Source organism: Doryrhamphus excisus, linkage group LG8 (assembly GCF_037039965.1).
Source record: "Doryrhamphus excisus strain RoL-2023G ecotype Guam linkage group LG8, RoL_Dexc_Guam_v1.1, whole genome shotgun sequence".
NCBI lineage: Eukaryota > Metazoa > Chordata > Actinopteri > Syngnathiformes > Syngnathidae > Doryrhamphus > Doryrhamphus excisus.
Window position 1 is genome coordinate 21,236,875 of NC_136364.1, and position 22,128 is coordinate 21,259,002.

At 36.4% G+C, this 22,128-nt stretch overlaps 1 protein-coding gene across 6 annotated transcripts in view; it reads left to right on the forward strand.

Moving 5' to 3' along the window:
- LOC131134198 (rap1 GTPase-activating protein 2-like) overlaps positions 1–22,128 on the forward strand; it is a 118,089-nt gene that overhangs the window by 22,038 nt on the left and 73,923 nt on the right. For 2 of the 6 annotated variants that reach the window (XM_058079192.2, XM_058079194.2), the window contains one exon: positions 9,685–9,720. The exons of 1 other annotated variant lie outside the window; for it this stretch is intronic. In XM_058079192.2, coding sequence (XP_057935175.2) covers positions 9,685–9,720 — 36 coding nt within the window. Of the gene's footprint in view, positions 1–6,817; positions 7,169–9,684; positions 9,721–10,691; positions 11,854–22,128 lie in introns of those variants that run through there. 3 more of the 6 variants (XM_058079199.2, XM_058079200.2, XM_058079198.2) reach the window with 2 other exon arrangements.

The window sequence follows — 22,128 nt, forward strand, 5'->3', positions numbered from 1 at the left end:
AGTACCAGATGGAGGGGTAGGATTTAATAATCTTTGCTTCTTCCTACTTCTTTTGGCTACTCATAACACTCAACGGTGTGACCATCGTTAGCAATAAACTTTGCAATAGCAATCTCTTTACTACAAAAACTGTTACTGTGTTATTGTTACTATGGTACCCATTATGTCATTGTATGGTCATATCACCTCGTACTTCGGTACGAGGTACATTATCAAAAAAGGGTACATTATTTAAAAAAAATTAAATTAAACTGTATTATGGAAAGCAGGAAGTGAACAAATGTAACAGTTACTGATTGTAAAAGTACCAGATGGAGGGGTAGGATTTAATAAGCTTTGCTTCTTCCTACTTCTTTTGGACATGTGGAACTGTGAACTGATTATATGATGCATTCAAGTGTAATCTGATGCATGTTCAAATGAAATAAAACTATTACCATTACCAAACATGGTTGAAACCAAATACATACAGTATAGTATCATATGAATTTCTCCCACTACAACCAATTCATGGATATCAAACCAATATCAACCGTCTCTTTAGACGTCTCTTAGTCCACATCCAAAAATTATTTGTGTTTTTGAAAACCTCATGAAAATATATTGACACATATATTGAGTGCCTTGTGATCCAGAATGAACAAAGTGTAACATACGCTAACATAGCGATCAACCAATGAAAGAATACTACGTCGTAGGTACAGCACATATACTGGCAACGATGAACCAATCAGAGAACATGATGTAATATATACAGTACGTACGCTTAATGTTGCCTGAGCATCATTGCTGAACAGCCACCTGACAACGAGACTGACTCTGACAATGATGAGATGGGAACCCAGCCTGTAATTGACCCAGTGTGTCTTATGGTGCAGAAAATACAGCAACCATGTTAAATTAGTTATGGATAACATAGTTTAACATTTAATATGGAGTCTCGTAAACTTTCACGTTAGCTTGATGTTTGAGTTGGCGACCGTATTCGCAGTAGAAAGTTGAATTGACGTGTGATCGACGTGATTTATTTATTTTTGTTTTATTTACTTAAGTGGTTGGGAGAAGTGCGACCGAGTCCGTCAAAATCAGGGTCATCTGTACACCGTCAATCTGGAGGTGTTTCATCATGTTAATTTGCTTGTTGCATTGCGCCGTCCATTTTTTTTTAATGAATTTTTTTTTTTATGACAAACTTTCAAGCGCCGTTGCACACAGTCCATGGTTGAAATGGATGAACACAAACACTTCCTGACAGTTCTTTTTCATTGGTGTTGGCGGGTTTGTCGATCATCGAGCACAGAAATCTAAATGTTTAAAACTGAATGATTACAGGAGAATCGGAACGTCGGAACGTCGGAAAGCACGATACCTGGATTAGCCTGCTGCTGTGTTTAATTTAACTGTCAGGAACAGATGACATGTGTCCCACGAGGTGGTCTAGTGGTGCACGATGCGGATTGCTGCCTCTGATCTGCAGTCCAGTGTGCCCTGCACATTTAAAGGCAATGAGAGGCGTTCATTTGATTGGTTAAGGCTGTGTTAAACCCTCTCATTCCTTCTCCCCTAGTGTTCGCCACTTGCGCCGGTGAAAGGGATGATGGCGTCGGACTGCCGAGATTTTGATCCCATATTGGGCCGAATCGTAAGGCGTGTATTGCCTAAATGGGTGACAACCGCTGAAAGTAATATTAGAGCTTGGGTTACAGAGTGATGGAAGCGTCCCTTCCCACTTGTTCCTACACTGTCCTAACAGCTCTCAACTTGTCTCCCACCCATCTGCCAGTCAGTGTCTCTCGAGTATCAAATTAAATTACTCTGGAGAAAATATGAAAAGCCTCTGGAGACATTGGCTTGAAACATAGCCCTTTGCATCTCTCTTTGCATCCCACAAATTGACTCCCGATTCAGCCTTCAACTGATAAACTCCAGTCAGGATGAATGTGTTGTGTTCAGCTCCTTCCAATTCCCCTTCAAAATCTGCAGAACTTACTGCAGATTGACATTTATAGCCCGAGGAAGTTTGGTATTACACACTATAGTTGAATATGAAAACAGTAAGGCCAATGTTTTTTCAATTAGATACATACTTGGACTAGTGCTCACTTATTCCAAATATATTCCCCTTCCCATGACAGTTATCTGGCTAACATCTTTTTCTCTCAGAATGCATTGTTACGGGTTGTGGATAAGAGCAAATTAATTTTCTAATGAATTCATATGTAATAGTCTTGATTTATGCACAGTTTTCCACATGATTATTACAGTTACATGCTGTACCGACATTTTTCATAACCTGCACATCCATTGGTTTGAAGAATGTCATTATGGTTTTAGTACTCATCAACAACTGTCAGCAATATGAGATTATTACTTTTTACTACAAAATGGTGTGACACTGAGAGCTTTAGTTGGTAATTGTGTACAGAAAGCAAAACAGCCCCAGACCATCACACTGCCACCACTATATTTTACTGTTGGTATGATGTTCTTTTTCTGAAATGTGGCGTTACTTTTACGCCAGATCCAATGGCACTCACACCATCTAAATAGTTGAAGTTTTGTCTCGTCAGACCGCAGAATATTTTACCAAATATCTGGGGCATTGAGATTTCTGGCAAAATTGAGACAAGACTTAATTTTTTTTTGTTTAGCAGTGGTTTTTACCTTGGAACTCTGCCATGCAGGCCTTTTTTCAGTCTCTTTCCTATGGTGCATTCAGGAACACTGACCTTAACTGAGGCAAATGTGGTCTGCAGTTCTTTGGATGTTGTTGTGGGGTCTTTTGTGACCTCTTGGATTGCATAGGGGCAGGCAATGACTCTTTCATACAGGGACATGTTAGTTTGGATTTTTTTTCTCCCTTATTAATAAAAAGTTTCATTTTAAAACTGGATTTTGTGTTCAGTTGTGCTGTCATTGAAGATTATTTAAATTAGTTTGATCTGAAACATTTATCCATCCATTTTTGATTCCGATTATCCTCATTCGGGTCGTGGGGGTATGCTGGAGGTCATCCTAGCTGACTTTGGGCAAGAGGCACGGTACACTTTAGACTGGTCGCCAGCCAATCACAGGGCACATAGAGACAAACAACCATTCACACTCACATTCATACCTATGGACAATTTGGAATCGACAATTAACCTAGCATGTTTTTGGAATGTGGGAGGAAACCGGAGTTCCTTAAGTTCCTTCATGAATAACTAGAACATTGTACTGCCAAAAATGTATTTGCGTTGTTACTGTTATATTTGTCCAAACAAAGGTATCTTTACTTGTACTAAACACAGACTTTGACTGATTTCAGAACCATATTTGAGAGACATTGGCTTTTTTTCTGTAAATAAAAACATTCTTAGATCTTTGAGTTCAGCTCATGAAAAATGGGACTAAAAATATTTTTTGTTGAGTACATAATCTCCATTGATACATAAAAATGTTCCTAAATGACCTGCATTTTTCTTTTTATCCACTTGAAGGCAGTGCAAGCAATTACAACCAAGCCTATCAGTGCCTTTTTTCTTATATGATTTCTATGTATGTTGGTTGTTTAAACAACACATCCATTCATTTAACTGGTTCAATTTACTAAGTAAAGATACAAAGCATATCAGCGTTCACACAATGAGTTCAAGATCAATGTTTGCTCTCCCGCTCCCTCCCATTTATCCACTCTTGATATGATACAGCTGTTATGTATGTTCTGTCTTTTTGTGTTATTTTTTCTTATTTTGGTAATTATTTTTCTATTTCCTTTTCCACTACAGAACCTGAATTCTTGCTAGACGTGGTACTTGGATTAGCAGATTGTCAAAGGTCAGATTAGAGGTGTGGACTCGAATCACTTAATTTAGACTCAAATCACTTTTTTTTTATGACTTGGGAATTGACTTAACAGTATTGTATAAGACTTGCATGACTTGGACTTTGATATCAATGACCTGTGACCTGACGCTGAATAAAAATTTGAGAATTTTAGTGAACGTGTTGAGTAAAATGTGTCCCCATTCAAAGTATTCAACTAACATAATCAGTTATTTGCGATTTCCAACAAGACAACATATTTGGCCTTTGAATCTGCCGCATTGAAAGCATCTACAGCATTAAAGCCTAAACAAGGAATAGGTGGGTTGCATGAATCCAGTTTACTTTACTTTAATTTACTTTACTTTAATCCTGAATTTGTTTATTTTTGTCATTTCTTTATTACATTTGTGCTACACGCTGCTGGACTATTGAAATTACTAACATGCTGTGCAGACCTGCATTGACTGGCCACAACATCAAGTGTATGTAATGTTTGCAGTGTCCTATAAATCTCCTTTTTTCTATATTTATTCCAGTCATCTCAGATGCAAGATTTTTATGTCGAAATGTAATATTTTATTTCAGTTTATTTAGTTGGGCGGAGTGTAAGAATGAGGAGGAAGGACATCAGGAAGGACACTCCCTTTGCTCACACCAGGAGGTTACTTATTATAGCACTGTTGTTGAAAACATTGATGCATTTGATATCAATCGATTGATTGTCATTCATTTATTATGAAGCAATTATGCTTTTATGATGCAGATGAAAGTAGAATGGGAAATAAACCCACAGGCTGAAAATGGGAGCTTGTGGCGCCTCCCTTGTTTTTTGCAGTTTCCCACATGATTATTACAGTTACATGCTGTACCGACATTTTTCATAACCTGCACATTTGTTTGAACAATTCTATTATAGTTGTAGTACTCATCAACAATTGTCAGGAATATGAGATTATTACTTTTTACTACAAAATGGTGTGACACTGAGAGCTCTACAGAGAGCAAAACAGCTCCAGACCATCACACTACCACCACTATATTTTACTGTTGGTATGATGTTTTTTTTTTATGTGGCATACTTGCCAGATCCAATGGGACTCACACCTTCTAAATAGTTGAACTTTTGTCTCGTCAGCTTGTGGCCCTTCCCTTGATTTATGCACAGTTTTCCACATGATTATTACAGTTACATGCTGTACCGACATTTTTCATAACCTGCACATCCATTTTATTTGAAGAATCGTATTCTAGTTGTAGTACTCATCAACAACTGTCAGCAATATGAGATTATTACTTTTTACTACAAAATGGTGTGACACTGAGAGCTCTACAGAGAGCAGAACAGCCCCAGACCATCACACTACCACCACCATATTTTACTGTTGGTGTGATGTTCTTTTTCTGAAATGTGGCATTACTTTTACACCAGATCCAATGGGACTCACACCTTCTAAATAGTTGAACTTTTGTCTCGTCAGCTTGTGGTCCCTCCCTTGATTTATGCACATGATTATTACAGTTACATGCTGTACCGACATTTTTCATAACCTGCACGTCCATTTGTTTGAAGAATCCTATTATATTTGTAGTACTCATCAACAACTGTCAGCAATATAAGATTATAACTTTTTACTACAAAATGGTGTGACGCTGAGAGCTCTAGTTGATAATTGTGTACAGAAAGCAAAACAGCCCCAGACCATCACACTACCACCACCATATTTTACTGTTGGTGTGATGTTCTTTTTCTGAAATGTGGCATTACTTTTACACCAGATCCAATGTGACTCACACCATCTAAATAGTTGAACTTTTGTCTCGTCAGCTTGTGGTCCCTCCCTTGATTTATGCACATGATTATTACAGTTACATGCTGTACCGACATTTTTCATAACCTGCACATCCATTTTATTTGAAGAATCGTATTCTAGTTGTAGTACTCATCAACAACTGTCAGCAATATGAGATTATTACTTTTTACTACAAAATGGTGTGACACTGAGAGCTCTACAGAGAGCAGAACAGCCCCAGACCATCACACTACCACCACTATATTTTACTGTTGGTGTGATGTTCTTTTTCTGAAATGTGGTGTTACTTTTACGCCAGATCCAATGGGACTCACACCTTCTAAATAGTTGAACGTCAGCTTGTGGCCCTTCCCTTGATTTATGCACAGTTTTCCACATGATTATTACAGTTACATGCTGTACCGACATTTTTCATAACCTGCATGTCCATTTGTTTGAAGAATCCCAATATTGTTGTAATACTCATCAACTGTCAGCAATATGAGATTATTACTTTTTACTACAAAATGGTGTGACACTGAGAGCTCTACAGAAAGCAGAACAGCCCCAGACCATCACACTACCACCACTATATTTTACTGTTGGTATGATGTTCTTTTTCTGAAATGTGGCATTACTTTTACGCCAGATCCAATTGGACTCAAACCTTCTAAATAGTTGAACTTTTGTCTCGTCAGACCGCAGAATATTTTCCCAAAGATCTGTGGCATCCAGATTTCTGGCAAAATTGAGTCAAACCGAGTGTAAGAATGAGGAGGAAGGACATCAGTAGTATAGTTGTAGTACTCATCAACAACTGTCAGCAATATGAGATTATTACTTTTTACTACAAAATGGCGTGACACTGAGAGCTCTAGTTGGTAATTGTGTACAGAGAGCAAAACCGCCCCAGACCATCACACTACCACCACCATACTTTACTGTTGGTATGATGTTCCTTTTCGCTTGTACGCCAGATCCAATTGGACTCAAACCTTCTGAATAGTTGAACTTTTGTCTCGTCAGATCGCAGAATATTTTCCCAAAGGTCTAGGGCATCGAGATTTCTAGCAAAATTGAGACAATTTTTATTTTATTTTTGAGGAGGAAGGACATCAGGAAGGACACTCCCTTTGCTCACACCAGGAGGTTGCTTATTATAGCCCACTGTTTTCATTTATACTTATCGAAAACATTGATTGTGATTCATTTATTATGAAGCAATTATGCTTTTATGATGCAGATGAAAGTAATGTGAGAAATAAAACCCACAGGCAGAAATGGGAGCTTGTGGCCCCTCCCTGTCTTAAACCCTCCCCCTATATGCACCATGTATACTTTGTGTACATGCACAGTATCTGTCAGGGAGTGTGACTTAGTTGAATAGGAAACTGACTGTGCAGTCAAATCGAGAGAGGAAAAAATTGCCGATAGAGAGAGAACGTGGTCAGATTCCATCAGAGAGACAAAAGGACAAGTGAGAGACAGAGCACACTTTTCCTAGAAGAGGAGTTCAGTGGGACAAGAATGCTGAGGAGGAAAAGAAGCGTGTCATTCGGTGGATTTGGATGGTAATGTATTATTTTTGCACATGCACATTTTCATTCATTTCTTTTCATTGTGGTTTCATATCAAGTTCAAAAGTGTTGCTGCGGAAGTTATGATGTGTGAACCTTTTTCTGCAAAGGAAGGATGGGTGGAGTGAGTGTTCACGCTTCTCCTCTCACGCCTCTTATGAGAATGTGGGCATGTGTTTGGTTTCACGCCGTGCTGTCTCCATTCAGCATTTGCAATCAACAGGCGCTTTTGTTGTATACTGTTTTTGTTGTTGTTGTTGTTGTTGTTGTCTCCATCGGGGGACTCTGAACACGATGCTGTCCCCAGCCTGTTTCCCTGCTTAGATGATAATATTCCCTTGATGCAGTGTAGATGAAACTGCCTGGCAGCCCATTAACCGTGGAAAGTGCTGACACACTGAAGTGGACTCTGTGTGGGCCGGCTTCCTTGCTGGTGGTTGTCATATTCCCGGCTGAAAGCATCCTTTTAGCGCACTTTAGCTCCTCAAATGTGTTGAGAAGCACTGCTACTCCAGATTCAGTGGACTTATTTTGCACCAGGACGCATTTTTATTTCTACAGACAAACATATTGATCACTGCTGATTTGTTACAATAATCTTACAAATGAAGGATTATCATCCTGTGGTGCTTGATGGATCCATTTTAAAAGGAAGCCTATTAGATATATCGGAGAGCATAATTGATCCTTATGAGACAAGAAACGGGGTGGACAATTACGCCGTGACACTACTAAATCTTGTCACAGGGAATCTGCAGTGTCTGTGCTTTATTGATTTGGCAGCTTTTTATTGCCTTCAGTTTATTTTTTAGCTCGGTGCCTTGCCGAATAATTGGCTTTTGGGCCTGGCAATATGTGTTGAATTTTTAACAACAACCAAGGGTCTCACAACATCCTCGATAAACGCACACAGGCAACTACTACCACCATGGAGAATAACAAACAACAACTTTGTTGATTCTTAACACGTAACCATCGACTTTAGGAAGGACTGCCATAGAGGAACTGAAGCATCATTATATAAAAGTACAAATATTAATAAATAATAAAAGAAAATAAAATAAGCCCTGTGATTGAAATAAAATAAAATAAAATAAAATAAAATAAAATAAAATAAAATAAAATAAAATAAAATAAAATAAAATAAAATAAAATAAAATAAAATAAAATAAAATAAAATAAAATAAAATTAAATTAAATTAAATTAAATTAAATTAGAAAATGTAGAAAATGAATGAATGAAAATAAAATAAAATAAAATAAAATAAAATAAAATAAAATAAAATAAAATAAAATAAAATAAAATAAAATAAAATAAAATAAAATAAAATAAAATAAAATAAAATAAAATAAAATAAAATAAAATAAAATAAAATAAAATAAAATAAAATAAAATAAAATAAAATCAAATCAAATCAAATCAAATCAAATAAAATAAGCCCTGTGATTGGCTGGTGACCAGTCCAATGTATACCCCGCCTCTCGCCCGAAGACAGCTGGGATAGGCTCCAGCACCCCCGCAACCCTTGTGAGGATGAGCGCTATAAAATAAAATAAATAAAATAAAATAAAATAAAATAAAATAAAATAAAATAAAATAAAATAAAATAAAATAAAATAAAATAAAATAAAATAAAATAAAATAAAATAAATTGGAAAAGATTATTTTAAAAATAAGATTAAAACAATCGAATCAAATACAATTATTAAAATAAAAATGCAATACGAGTTATAGTGACAAGTGATGTTTTATGTTAAAGCTTGTCCGTATATTTTTATTATACTGTATTTTTATTTCACTTTTTTATTTTAAAAGTCCGCATTAAATCTGTGCTTTTTTTTTATAACATCACAATCATTCAGTCATTCATTAATTTTCTACTGCTGAGGGTCGCGGGGGTGCTGGAGCCTATCCCAGCTGTCTTCGGCAGGGCACACCCTGGGCTGTTCGCCAGCCAATCACAGGGCACATCACATTCAATGCATTCTAATTAACATTTCCTACTTTGCATGGTTAAAAAAAAGTTGTAGATTGGAAGCCGTTCCACATGATTATACTGTACAGTGTACATCAAAATTAATTGGATTAAAGAATCAATTTCATACCAACTCCCTAGATAGAAAGAAATATATGGCCTAAAAAATATTGGATTTTAAATGCTGTTAGGGCTAATATGCTACGGCTTTTAAAAAGAACAAATAGCTCTTGTTAACACTGAGGATTTGTTTTAAAGTCTGGAGAAATGTTGCCTATTCTGTATATCACATGCATTTCCATCCAATGAAAATAGTGGAACATGTGGATCAGATATCAGTACCATCTCACGTCGAATGGCGTTGGCAGAGCACCCAAGGGGAAACACTGTGACGCACAAATGGAGCCATATATCTGCCCCCTCAAGTCTTTAATATGCATGGGCTCTGTCTCTAATATGTGTCCACAAAAGGCACCTGCAGTGAACAAACTCCGCCTTTGAAATTAACTTTCTTTTTCTCATATTCCCGTGCAGGATTGACAAGGCAACTTTGTCGGCACTGAAAGCCCGGTGAGTACCATGTCAATGAATTTATTGCAGTAAGAAGTTTGTTAGGGGCTATTCACAATCTGCATATCGTGTTTGGGTCAATTGGGAGTTAAAACTCATAATGGAGATTTTAATTGTAATCCTCCTGCATGTTAGAAACGCCAGCCACAATTTTACACCACAGAAATAAACCAAAGGACTCAATACGATTCACAAAGTCACAAAAATTGCAGTAATTTAGAAATTGGGACAAAATACAAATGCTTATCATGAGTACGTGGTCAATGGGTGCAAATATGGGGGTGAAGGAATATGGCACCGTTTGAAAGGATGATGACAGGTGGTGCCAATCTGAATCAGAATTATCAGAATTATTGCGAATATGAGAAGGGAAAACAGGATTCTGTCTGCACGGTGTTTGAGTGGTCAGCATGGAGGTCTCACAGCTAGAAGACCCAAGTTCAATTCCACCCTCGGCCATCTCTGTGTGGAGTTTGCATGTTCTCCCCATGCATGTGTGGGTTTTTTCCGGTTTCCTCCCACATTCCAAAAACATGCTAGGTTAATTAGCGACTCCAAATTGTCCATAGGTATGAATGTGAGTGTGAATGGTTGTTTGTCTATATGTGCCCTGTGATTGGCTGGCCACCAGTCCAGGGTTTACTCCGTCTCTCTGCTGCGGTAGGCTCCAGCAACTCCCCGCGACCCTCGTGAGGATAAGCAGTAGAAAATGAATGAATTAATGATATGATATGTATATTTAGGGTCTTATTTAGTGTTGTTTTGATTATTTATTGTTTTAATATTTTATTATTTTCATAATTTTTATTTAAAATAAAATAAAATAAAATAAAATAAAATAAAATAAAATAAAATAAAATAAAATAAAATAAAATAACCACAGTATTGCTAAAATGTGTGTGATCATGATATGTATATTTAGGGTCTTATTTAGTGTTGTTTTGATTATTTATTGTTTTAATATTTTATTATTTTCATTATTTTTAAAATAAAATAAAATAAAATAAAATAAAATAAAATAAAATAAAATAAAATAAAATAAAATAAAATAAAATAAAATAAAATAAAATAAAATAAAATAACCACAGTATTGATAAAATGTGTGTGATCATGATATGTATATTTAGGGTCTCATTTGGTGTTGTTTTTATTCTTTATTATTTTTATTATTTTTATTATTTTTATTATTTTTATTATTTTTATTATTTTTATTATTTTTATTATTTTTATTATTTTATTTAAAATAAAATAAAATGTGTGTGATCATGATATGTATATTTAGGGTCTTATTTGGTGTTGTTTTGATTATTTGATATAGTGAGTGCCATTCATTACCGGGAAGAGGCTACATGAATGTAGCGTGGGTTCTGTTGTTTTGTTCAAATCGATCCTCGCTTTTGTCCGCGGTTCCCGTGTGAACATGCGACAGCTATTTTTTCCCAGTTACAGTACATATTTATAGAAATCGGTCGATGCTCCAATAAGTTGCAGGCATAAAAATTCCATGTTACTATTGTGTGTTTTATGCATGTTCTCATGGATACACTCGCACACCTTGCATCTGCCCAGGTGTCATTAGACCATTGCTGTGGAGTGGCTGTGAATATTAATGAGTGAGTCGTGACTCTTGCTTTAATGTGTGTCTGTGGACATAATATGCTGTGCTTTTGATCTGGCCATTTTGTTTGGTAAAGGGGGATCCATACTGTGCTGAGATAGCATGAAAAATGACATATTTGCTAAATATATTTTTTGCAATGTCAGTCCATACCATGCACAACACTTTACAAATAGATTCCTTAATAAAGCTCATGTAAATGAGATCACGGTGTCCCAGAACATCCCGCCCACCTATCACAGTGTGCTTTCCCCCATCATTAATCTCTGCTGCTGTACTACAAATAGAACATGCCGCCAGCCCCGCAGCTCATTAATAACTCCATAATCAATCCTAGGTACATGTGGCTCCTGGCGGCGTACATTAGCAAAACACTTGCATCTCTTTGTGGCTTTTGTCTTGAAATACCGCTGATGAATATTGTAAGTAGGAAGGAGAGGAAAAAAAGAGGTGAGCCAGAGAGAGGATGAAGCACTGTCATCATAATATTGTGTGACCATGCCCCGCAGACTATGGTGAGTGACAGCTGGCTTTTCTGCATTATACATAATACTATCATGTATTCCTTCCATCAATTCATTGTGTTTATTCTGGTATGGATATCATATATAGTGTTATGCTGCAGAACAGAACCTTTGACATAAAGTAGCATTATAATACATTTTATTCGTCCATCAAATTTGTTGTCTAATTTGCATTTTTCTTTTAAAACTGATGTCATTTCCATGACTCATATAAAATTCATTCTTACATGTCATTTGGAATCGCTCATGTAATTTCCACGTTTTTACAATACAAATCATTGGTTAGTTAGAGTTTCATCACCATGGCAGTCAGTGAAGTAAGGGTTAACAAGTACTCATGTTTGATGTATACTTCATAGGCTTAGAATGCAAGAACTGACATTTCACCAACTAATGCATTTGAATTTTTATATTTTTTTTCATGCAAAACAGCAGTATAATGTAATTGGTGTACATTACCGAGCCATGTCACTAATTAATTGTAATACAATATAATACAGTACTATATAAGAAAGTTAGTATAATGTGGGAAATAATTATTCCATCCCCATCTGATTTAATTTTACATTGTTAAAGACATAAACAGTCCATCATTTTTTTGGTTTATTTTATCAAAGACAGAATATCAACAACAGATCAGCCATTAGTGTTCCCGTAACGTTCGGTGAAACACAGAATTAGACTTGACCATAATAGTACCGTAATGTTCTTGTCATAATAGCCGCAATAATCCCGAATAAAAACATACTCATGTTTCAGGTCCCTGTGTTTTAGGAATCACATTTTTTTGTAACACAAACAAGTACTGATGTCTTAAATGGCTTAATTTGTCTTATTTGATCTCCTATATTGAGTATTACAAGTGTAAAGGTGAATATAGGGGTGCTATTTCATGTCTAGAGGGCTCTAGTAATGTATCATAGAAGGTTTTCAATAGGTTTTCTATACTCTAACGATGAAAATATTCCATTTATAAATAAGGACGAGGGTCGCAGTGGGTTGCTGGAGCCTATCCCAGCTGTCTTTGGCCGAGAGGCGGGGATACACCCTGGACAGGTCGCCAACCAATCACAGGGCACATATAGACAAACAACCATTCACACTCAAAATTTGGAGTCGCTAATTAACCTAGCATGTTTTTTGGAATGTGGGAAGAAACCGGAGTACCCGGAGAAAACCCACGCATGCACGGGGAGAACATGCAAACTCCACACAGAGATGGGCGAGGGTGGAATTGAACCCGGGTCTCCTAGCTGTGAGGTCTGCGTGCTAACCACTCAACCGCCGTGCAGCCCTTAGAACCAATTAATTATATTTGGAAATTAACTATAAAGATTAATAACTATCTGACCCACCAAGTACTAAATAATGTTATACTTAGGGATTTATTCATTCCTGACATATATTTTTTTATGGATATTTTTATTGATTTCTTGTTTCTGTTATTTCCCACATTGCATAAGTATAGTTATACATCATAACAGTGATGCTTTTATGGCGCTAAAGTGAGCGATGCCGCTAATCACATCACATCACACTAATGTAGCTTCTGATCTCTGTTCTGCATGAAAAGAATGATGTATTTCCATCATGTATTACCATTTGTGCGCCATTGTCTCCTTCCTTTTCTCCAGTGATATCTTTATGTCGATCATTTGCATGCTGTAAGCAGGCTTTACGTACAAGAACATGTTATGAACAGACCAGCTGTCTCAGACGCAGATTGCAAATGTCACATCTCGCTCCTCTTCCCTGCTAAACATGAATTTGCTGCTCAAGAGACAACACATGTCATATTACGTATTACAGACATGCCTCTTTTGGGACTCTCTAGACATACTGTACAGATTAGCACCTTCTTGCATTTCTAAGTATTGATGCTTTTCACGTGCAATAGGACAACGGCTGCAAAAGATGAACTGGATTTTCATATGTGGAAATTTGGTAATGGTTTTATTTCTTATGAACATGCATCAGATTACAATTGAGTGCATCCCATAATAAGTTCCCAGTTCCACATGTCCAAAAGGAGTAGGAAGAAGCAAAGCTTATTAAATCCTACCCCTCCATCTGGTACTTTTACAATCAGTAACTGTTACATTTGTTCACTTCCTGCTTTCCATAATACAGTTTAAGGGTTTTTTTTGTTTTTTTTTTTAAATAATGTACCTCGTACCGAAGTACGAGGTGACAATTTTGGACCCATTTCTGTAACATTTTGTAACACATTGTACTAAATTTGTTCACTTCCTGCTTTCTTAATATAGTTGAAGTTTTTTTAAATTTATGTTTTAATTATTTTTTTTTAATTTTTTTTATTTTTATTATTATTTTATTAGATTTATTATTTTTTTATTTTTATTATTTTTTATTTAGTCATGTACCAAAGTACTCGGTGATATGAGCATCCAATGCCATAATGGGTACCATAGTAAGTGTCAATATAGTGATATATATAGCACATCATGACTGGTTCAAGACTCTTCATCCTTGTATTTAGCAAACATCAACTGCTTGTATTGTTTCTTGAATTGGCTCATCGTTGTGCATTGTTTGATTTCCTTACTCAATCCATTGCATAGTTTGATTCCACATACTGAAATGCTATGGCTTTTTAACGTAGTTCTAGCAAAGAAGTGTTTCAAAAGTACTTCTTCCCTGAGATCATATTTCTCCTCTCTTGTAGAGAAGTTTTGGATGACATTTTTAGGTAATTGGTTATTTTTAACCTTATGCATTATTTTAGCTGAACTATATCAGCAAGTTGAAGTATTTGTGATTTTAGAAATAAGGAGTTAGTATGTTCTCTGTAGGCGGCATTATGAATTATCCTTACTGGCCTTTTTTGCAGTACATTTAGCGAGTGGAGATTGCTTTTATAGTTATGTTAAATCTAACATATCACAGATCTATTAATGTACCTTAATTCCATTTTCACATTAATTATGGTATATTAATTTTGTAGTTCCAATAACTTAAGTTTTTTGACAATATGAGCACCAGGATGAATTATTACTTGAAAAGGAAATAGAGTTTGAGCTCTGCCAGAGCGAAACCGTCCTCTATTGCCTGATGTGTGCATTCTGTTGTTTGAAGATGAACTATATCAGCAAGTTGAAGTATTTGTGATTTTCGAAATAATGACAATACCATGGGAATGAATGAAAATACAGTACATAAATGAAAATGAATAGCAGTAACATACCCAGGACAGAGAATTCAAGTGTAGTTGAATAATATTTTGACCGAATTAATACATTTTACCTGCTAGGTTTAGACAACATAAATGTAGAAATATAATAAAGCATGAAGAAGGTGGTGTCTTTCACCTCGTCTTATCAATACCCGGCGTAGTTTTTTGGGGGCCAGCTGTAAATGTTATCTCCCTGGCTGTATCATGGAAAAGAGCAAATGTGCTGCAGCTATTTCTGGAGCGTGGCATTTACTCTATGGCCTAGCCTCACCTTGTATATTGCACAGAATAACTTGGGCTTATTGCCAGTAAACAAACACAGCATTAAATGTCTGCTGGTATCACGTTTACTCAAGCAGATTGTTGAATAAAGTAAACAATGGTTGTGTGTGTACAGGAGTTTTAATGAACTGTCAGCTTTATTGTTTTGGTTTATTTAGCACAATTATGAAATGAGTGTGCACTGTTGCAGTATTACCTTCTATTCATGTTTAGTGAGTGTGGGAAAGAGGTAATGAAATTGGATGGTTTCGGGTTGTACATTATAAGTATATGGGAAGTGGAAAAATATCAAATTGAGAGGATGTTGCAGTTCCTCTTTTCTCGTGCCTCTTTTTAACAAATAGAATACATATCATAATATTAATTTTATCCCTCAAATATACAAATGGGGTAGACTTTAATGCTCAAAATTGTGTTTTCTTAGTGATTCATGATATATCAAAAGCTGAAGTAAGTGTAGAAAACCACTAGAGGGCGGTGTTAAGTTACTTTTCTATTTTCAGGAAGCCAGCATTATACAACCTGTTGAAGCCTTCTGCACTCCACAAACAAAAAGCTTGTATCATATCAAATTTGTGAAGTAATTAAACCTCAAGAAAGGGAATTATTATTATTATTATTATTAATTTGACATCTACCACACAAATCCATCACACAGTACATGTAACAGCTTTGTCACCAGGTTCTATAAATCAGCTGTAAAACAGTCGCAGTGCATGCAGAATGCTGCTGCTCGAGTCCTGCATGACTACACGGAAACGTGACCATATTAGTCCGGTACTCAGGTCTTTGCACTGGCTTCCTGTCGCTCAGATTATAGACATTAAAGCAGATATTGGTCTGGTGCCACAGTACGTCTGAACTAAACACAATGAGGCTGCATTTTAGTTTTACGCTGCCAAAGTCTGGAACAGTCTTCGAGAACAGGGGTCCGTGACCTTTTTTGCACCACGGACTGGTGTGATTTGGGGCTTTTTTTCACGGGCCGGTGGCAGAAAAATACAGCAAATGCAGCAAATATAAAATATAATAACTTGGGAACTTATACGAGATAGTCCCATCTAAGTGTGCGGCCCGGTAGCAAATGCTCCAGGGACCGGTACTGGTCCCCGGCCCGGCGGTTGGGGACCCCATGTTCTAGAAGATGTGAGACAAACTTCAAATTTTGCAAAGTTCAAATCCAAGCTAAATACACTTTTATTCAACTTTTAGAATTATTTGATGTTTTATGGAATTCCATCTCTTCCATCTCTGTGTGGAGTTTGCATGTTCTCCCCGTGCATGCGTGGGTTTTCTCCGGGTACTCCGGTTTCCTCCCACATTCCAAAAACATGCTAGGTTAATTAGCGACTCCAAATTGTCCATAGGTATGAATGTGAGTGTGAATGGTTGTTTGTCTATATGTGCCCTGTGATGGGCTTGCAACCAGTCCAGGGTAGACTCCGCCTCCCCGCGACCCTTGTGAGGATAAGCGGTAGAAAATGAATGAATGAATGAATGTAATTAAAGTGAATTTGATTGATATATTTTTCTGAAAGGGAGCTAAAATGTGTGTGATCATGATATGTATATTTAGGGTCTTATTTGGTGTTGTTTTGATTATTTATTATTTTAATATTTTATTATTTTTATTTAAAATAAAATAAAATAAAATAACCAGAGTATTGCCAAAATGTGTGTGATCATGATATGTATATTTAGGGTCTTAGTTGGTGTTGTTTTTATTATTTATTTTAATTATTTTAATTATTTTAATTATTTTAATTATTTTAATTATTTTAATTATTTTAATTATTTTTAAATATTTTAATTATTTTAATTATTTTTTATTATTTTATTATTTTATTAAAATAAAATAAAATGTGTGTGAGTCTATATGTGCCCTGTGATGGGCTTGCAACCAGTCCAGGGTGTGCCCCGCCTCTCGCCCGAAGACAGCTGGGATAGGCTCCAGCACCTCCGCGACCCTCGTGAGGATAAGCGGTACAAAATGAATGAATGAATGATGTTTTATGGAATTATTTTATGAGGTGATTTAACCCTTTTTTGTGTAAAGCCCTTCAAATTACCTTATATACGAATTGTACTATATATCCATCCATCCTTTTTAAGGTCAGACTGCGTTGGTGACTATGAAGCCTCTGTGTTGGTCATTGCTGGGCTCTGGAGTGATGCTCTTTGACAGACGCTGCAGATTAGAAAAAGACAAAAGGAGAGAAAATCTGAGCGTGCATTGGTCACTGGATGAATACATGATCGTGATTAGTTATTAGATATTATTCTTCTATTCCCAAACACCGATGACTTGCAAAATACCACACTTTTTGAGACTGAAACTATATGAAAGAGTATTAATGCTACACTGAAATAACAACAAATACAGATGAACCTTGGTTAGCGTCATTAACCTGTCCCAGAAGGTCTGACTCAAACCAAAACGGACTTTAACCAAATAAATTTTTCCCAAGAAAAATAATAAATAAATCAATTCCATGAAAGCAAACAGAGAGGCCGGGTACACCCTGGACTGGTGGCCAGCCAATCACAGGGCACATGTAGACAAACAACCATTCACACTCACATTCATACCTATGGACAATTTGTAGTCGCTAATTAACCTAGCATGTTTTTGGAATGTGGGAGGAAACCGGAGTACTCGGAGAAAACCCACACATGCACGGGGAGAACATGCAAACTCCACACAGAGATGGCCGATGGTGGAATTGAACCCTGGTCTCCTAGCTGTGAGGTCTGCGCGCTAACCACACGACCGCCGTGCCGCCCTTTAAGAACTTTACTTGTGGAAAAATACAAATATTGACAAATATGACAAAATATTGGATTCTACTAATTTAATTTCTGCTGCGTTACACTCTTCTGCATGCTGTGTGTATGCTACCAGCCCCGCCTCCACCCACTGAGACAACCACTAACCACTAGACCGCCGTACCGCCCTATTATTATTATTATTATTATTATTATTATTATTATTATTATTATTATTATTATTATTATTATTATTATTATTATTATTATTATTATTATTATTATTATTATTATTATTATTATTATTATTATTATTATTATTATTGTTGGTGTTGTTGTTTTTATTGTTATTATTAGTCAAAACATATGCATTTTAAGCTATTGTTACTTAGCTTTTGCCTAAAGTAGTATAAAATGGCTAAACGATCTCAAAAGATGCATTCAAAGAATTCGATGTAGTATTCTACACTAGGTGTCACTGATGTTACCGTAATGTTCGGTGAGACGCACAAGCACCAGACTTGATCGCTGGAACAACAGGTTTTAATTGCAGGTTTGAATTATCTCAAAACTCGAACAAAAATCCCGACTAAAAATCCGCAATTAAAAAAAAAGTTGCGGCCGAATGTGGGAGGAAACCGGAGTACCCGGAGAAAACCCACGCACACACGAGGAGAACATGCAAACTCCACCTGGAGTGCCCAAGTGGAGATTGGGAAATTTTGGGAAAGTGGAAATTGGAAAGTGGAAATTTTAAACCTGATTAACCACGTCCATTAATTCCAATTGCAAGACTAATATTTTCCTCTATGCTAAACACTTCACTGCATGTGGCGGAAGCAAGTCTGTTGCCATGGCAGCAAGAACTATTGGTCTACTACGATTCATTTTCATGGCGATGAGGTCATTGCTGTCCTACCCTGGAACCGGTCTTTGAACATGACCGTTGGAAACAAACCAGTCCAAATCAAATGTCTGCAAATTACTAATCCATGTACTTTTAAATATTTACTTTGTGTGTGTCGCTTTAAGAGAAGCAGTGTTTAGGTTCAAGAGAGGGTTAATCATGTAGTCCCTCCATTCATGTATAAACTAAGCATGTGTCCGGCCATGCGCCATTTGTGTCAGGCTTCCTGATGCATGATCATGCATGCTTTATAATAAGGGAATTATAAAGATTTATGCATGTGGATATGCTGAAGATGGCTGTTGATTAGATGGCCGTTGATGACTGATGGCTAAGTGGAAAGGAGAGAAGTAGTTGACAAGATTCAATGTGATTTACTTAATGAGGTGATTTAGAACATCCATGGCTGCAGCAAGAGGGGGAGATAATTGCTAATGCTTGTCCTGCTGTCATTATCCTGCACAAGTGCACATGATGGGCATAATGTATGTTGCTCCGTATAATTAACTATAATTAAAACTATTTAATTGCTACATTTGAAGAAGCGAGTAATTAAATGTCATTTGCAGTGGAACAACAAAGTTTTTGTACCAGTGGTATGTTAGACTGATGTATCTTCACCAGTTTAGCTGGCTTTTCTTTGACTTTTTGGGGTAAGCAACCAATTTATGGAGGCTTGTGACCGCAAGTGGAGAAGTCCACTGGCTGGGTGTTGAATGACTGGCTGGGAATCAAACACGCAGCAGCATGTACCGGAACACTAGCAATCAGACGGCTCAGTGTGGCCAATTCTGCTTTTCTCAAGTTTTGATGAAGGGTTGTTTAAAAAAAAATCTAATTTAAATAAAAAAAAATCTCTCTGCAAAACAGTATATAACACGTGGCGGTTAGAAGTATAAACTGTATACTTCGTTTATCACAGTGATAAGTGAATTTCCAATAAGTAGGATTCCTTATTTATAAATGGAGCATATTTTCGTAATTCCAGCATAGAAAGCATATTTACAACTTCCTAAATAGGGTTTTTAACACGGTGGTTGTGTGTACTTTAAATGTGTTCTCTATGGGAGAGAAGTTACGTTGAATTTTATCTACGGCCGCAATGTTTTTTTTTTATTGTGGATTTTTAGTTTGGATTTTTGTTCGAGTTTTGAGATAATTCAAACCTGCAATTAAAACCTGTTGTTCCAGCGATCGAGTCTGGTGCTTGTGCGTCTCACCGAACATTACGGTAACATCAGTGACACCTAGTGTAGAATACTACATTGACTTCTTTGAATGCATCTTTTGAGATCATTTAGCCATTTTATACTACTTTAGGCAAAAGCTAAGTAACAATAGTTTAAAATGCATATGTTTTGACGAATAATAATAATAATAATAATAGTAATAATAGTAATAATAATAATAATAATAATAATAATAATAATAATAATAATAATAATAATAATAATAATAATAATAATAATAATAATAATAATAATAATAATAATAGGGTGGCACGGCGGTCTAGTGGTTAGTGGTTGTCTCAGTGGGTGGAGGCGGGGCTGGTAGCATACACACAGCGTGAAGAAGAGTGTAACGCAGCAGAAATTAAATTAGTAATAATAAAATTAATAATAGATTAGACTTAATAAAGTAATAATAATAATAATAATAATAATAATAATAATAATAATAATAATAATAATAATAATAATAATAATAATAATAATAATAATAATAATAATAATAATAGGGCAGCACGGCCAGGGTTCAATTCCACCCTCGGCCATCTCTGTGTGGAGTTTGCATGTTCTCCCTGTGGGTTTTCTCCAGGTACTCCGGTTTCCTCCCACATTCCAAAAACATGCTAGGTTAATTAGCGACTCCAAATTGTTCATAGGTATGAATGTGAGTGTGAATGGTTGTTTGTCTATATGTGCCCTGTGATTGGCTGGCCACCAGTCCAGGGTGTAGGGTGTAGTCCAGGCTCTGGATTTCGGGTGGATTGTGTAGATGGAGCAGGTCTGTGAGATATGGGGGGGGGTCAGATCACCACAATATCCACATTCAACCATGAACCGTTATTCATTGATATATTGCAAAAATCATAGACCGTTTTGCGTCTCTCGTTGTGTATTGCGGACAAATCTCGTTCTTCTCAAGTCCTCTGAAAAACGTCTGCCTCTCAGCGTTAGGCAAATATTTACTCCTTGTCTTGTGCCTGACGCTACTCGCACTCAGATGCAGACGAGCTGATAAGCGGGCCATCTGCTCAGTGAGCGGACTGTTAAGGACTCGCATAGCAGACCCTCACCTATCACTGAGAGGTGGCCGTCGGGAAGAGAGTAAACAGCATCCACATGTTGACTTTTGCATATACTGTACACGCTTCCGTGGAACACGTGCCCAAGCACGTGCTCAGGATTTGATGGGGTCAGATGAGGTACTAATAATAATATGTTTGCTTTTGTGGCACAATGATACAAAAGTGATAATTATTATCTTTATAATGCAGAATTTGTATATTGTGTCGCGTCTAAGCAATTAAAACAGAGTCTTTGTTAGTGATAAGTAATAAGATCACATGATTTGTTGTGTATGCGTGTGTATGTGTGTGTGTGTGTGTGCCACAATTTACTTTTCAATTTCCAGCCTTCTTCCCCAGAACTAGTTACGGCCCCGAGGTGTTGCCACTGGAAACTGAATAAAAGGCCTTTTGCTGTGCTGTGTTGCTGTTTTGTGCACGCTTGATCTAACCTTGCCGCACGTTACACACTCATCTTTTCAGCATCAGGAAAAAAAAAAGAGTGTGGTTGTACATGCTGGAGGAAATAAGAAAGAGAATGAAGAGACTTTGAGTGGGCTACAAAAGATAAATGGGAAGCTCGGGTGATAGATGAGGACTAGGAGGCAATAAAAGAGCAGATTAGAAACTAGCAAAGGATAATAATAATAATAATAATAATAATAATAATAATAATAATAATAATAATAATAATAATAATAATAATAATAATAATAATAATAATAATAATAATAATAATAATAATAAGAGAATCTGTCCTCAATGTTGCTGTGCTCTTTGCTCGCCTCGCATAGCGGAGAACCGGCATTGGTTGTTGAACCTTCACAA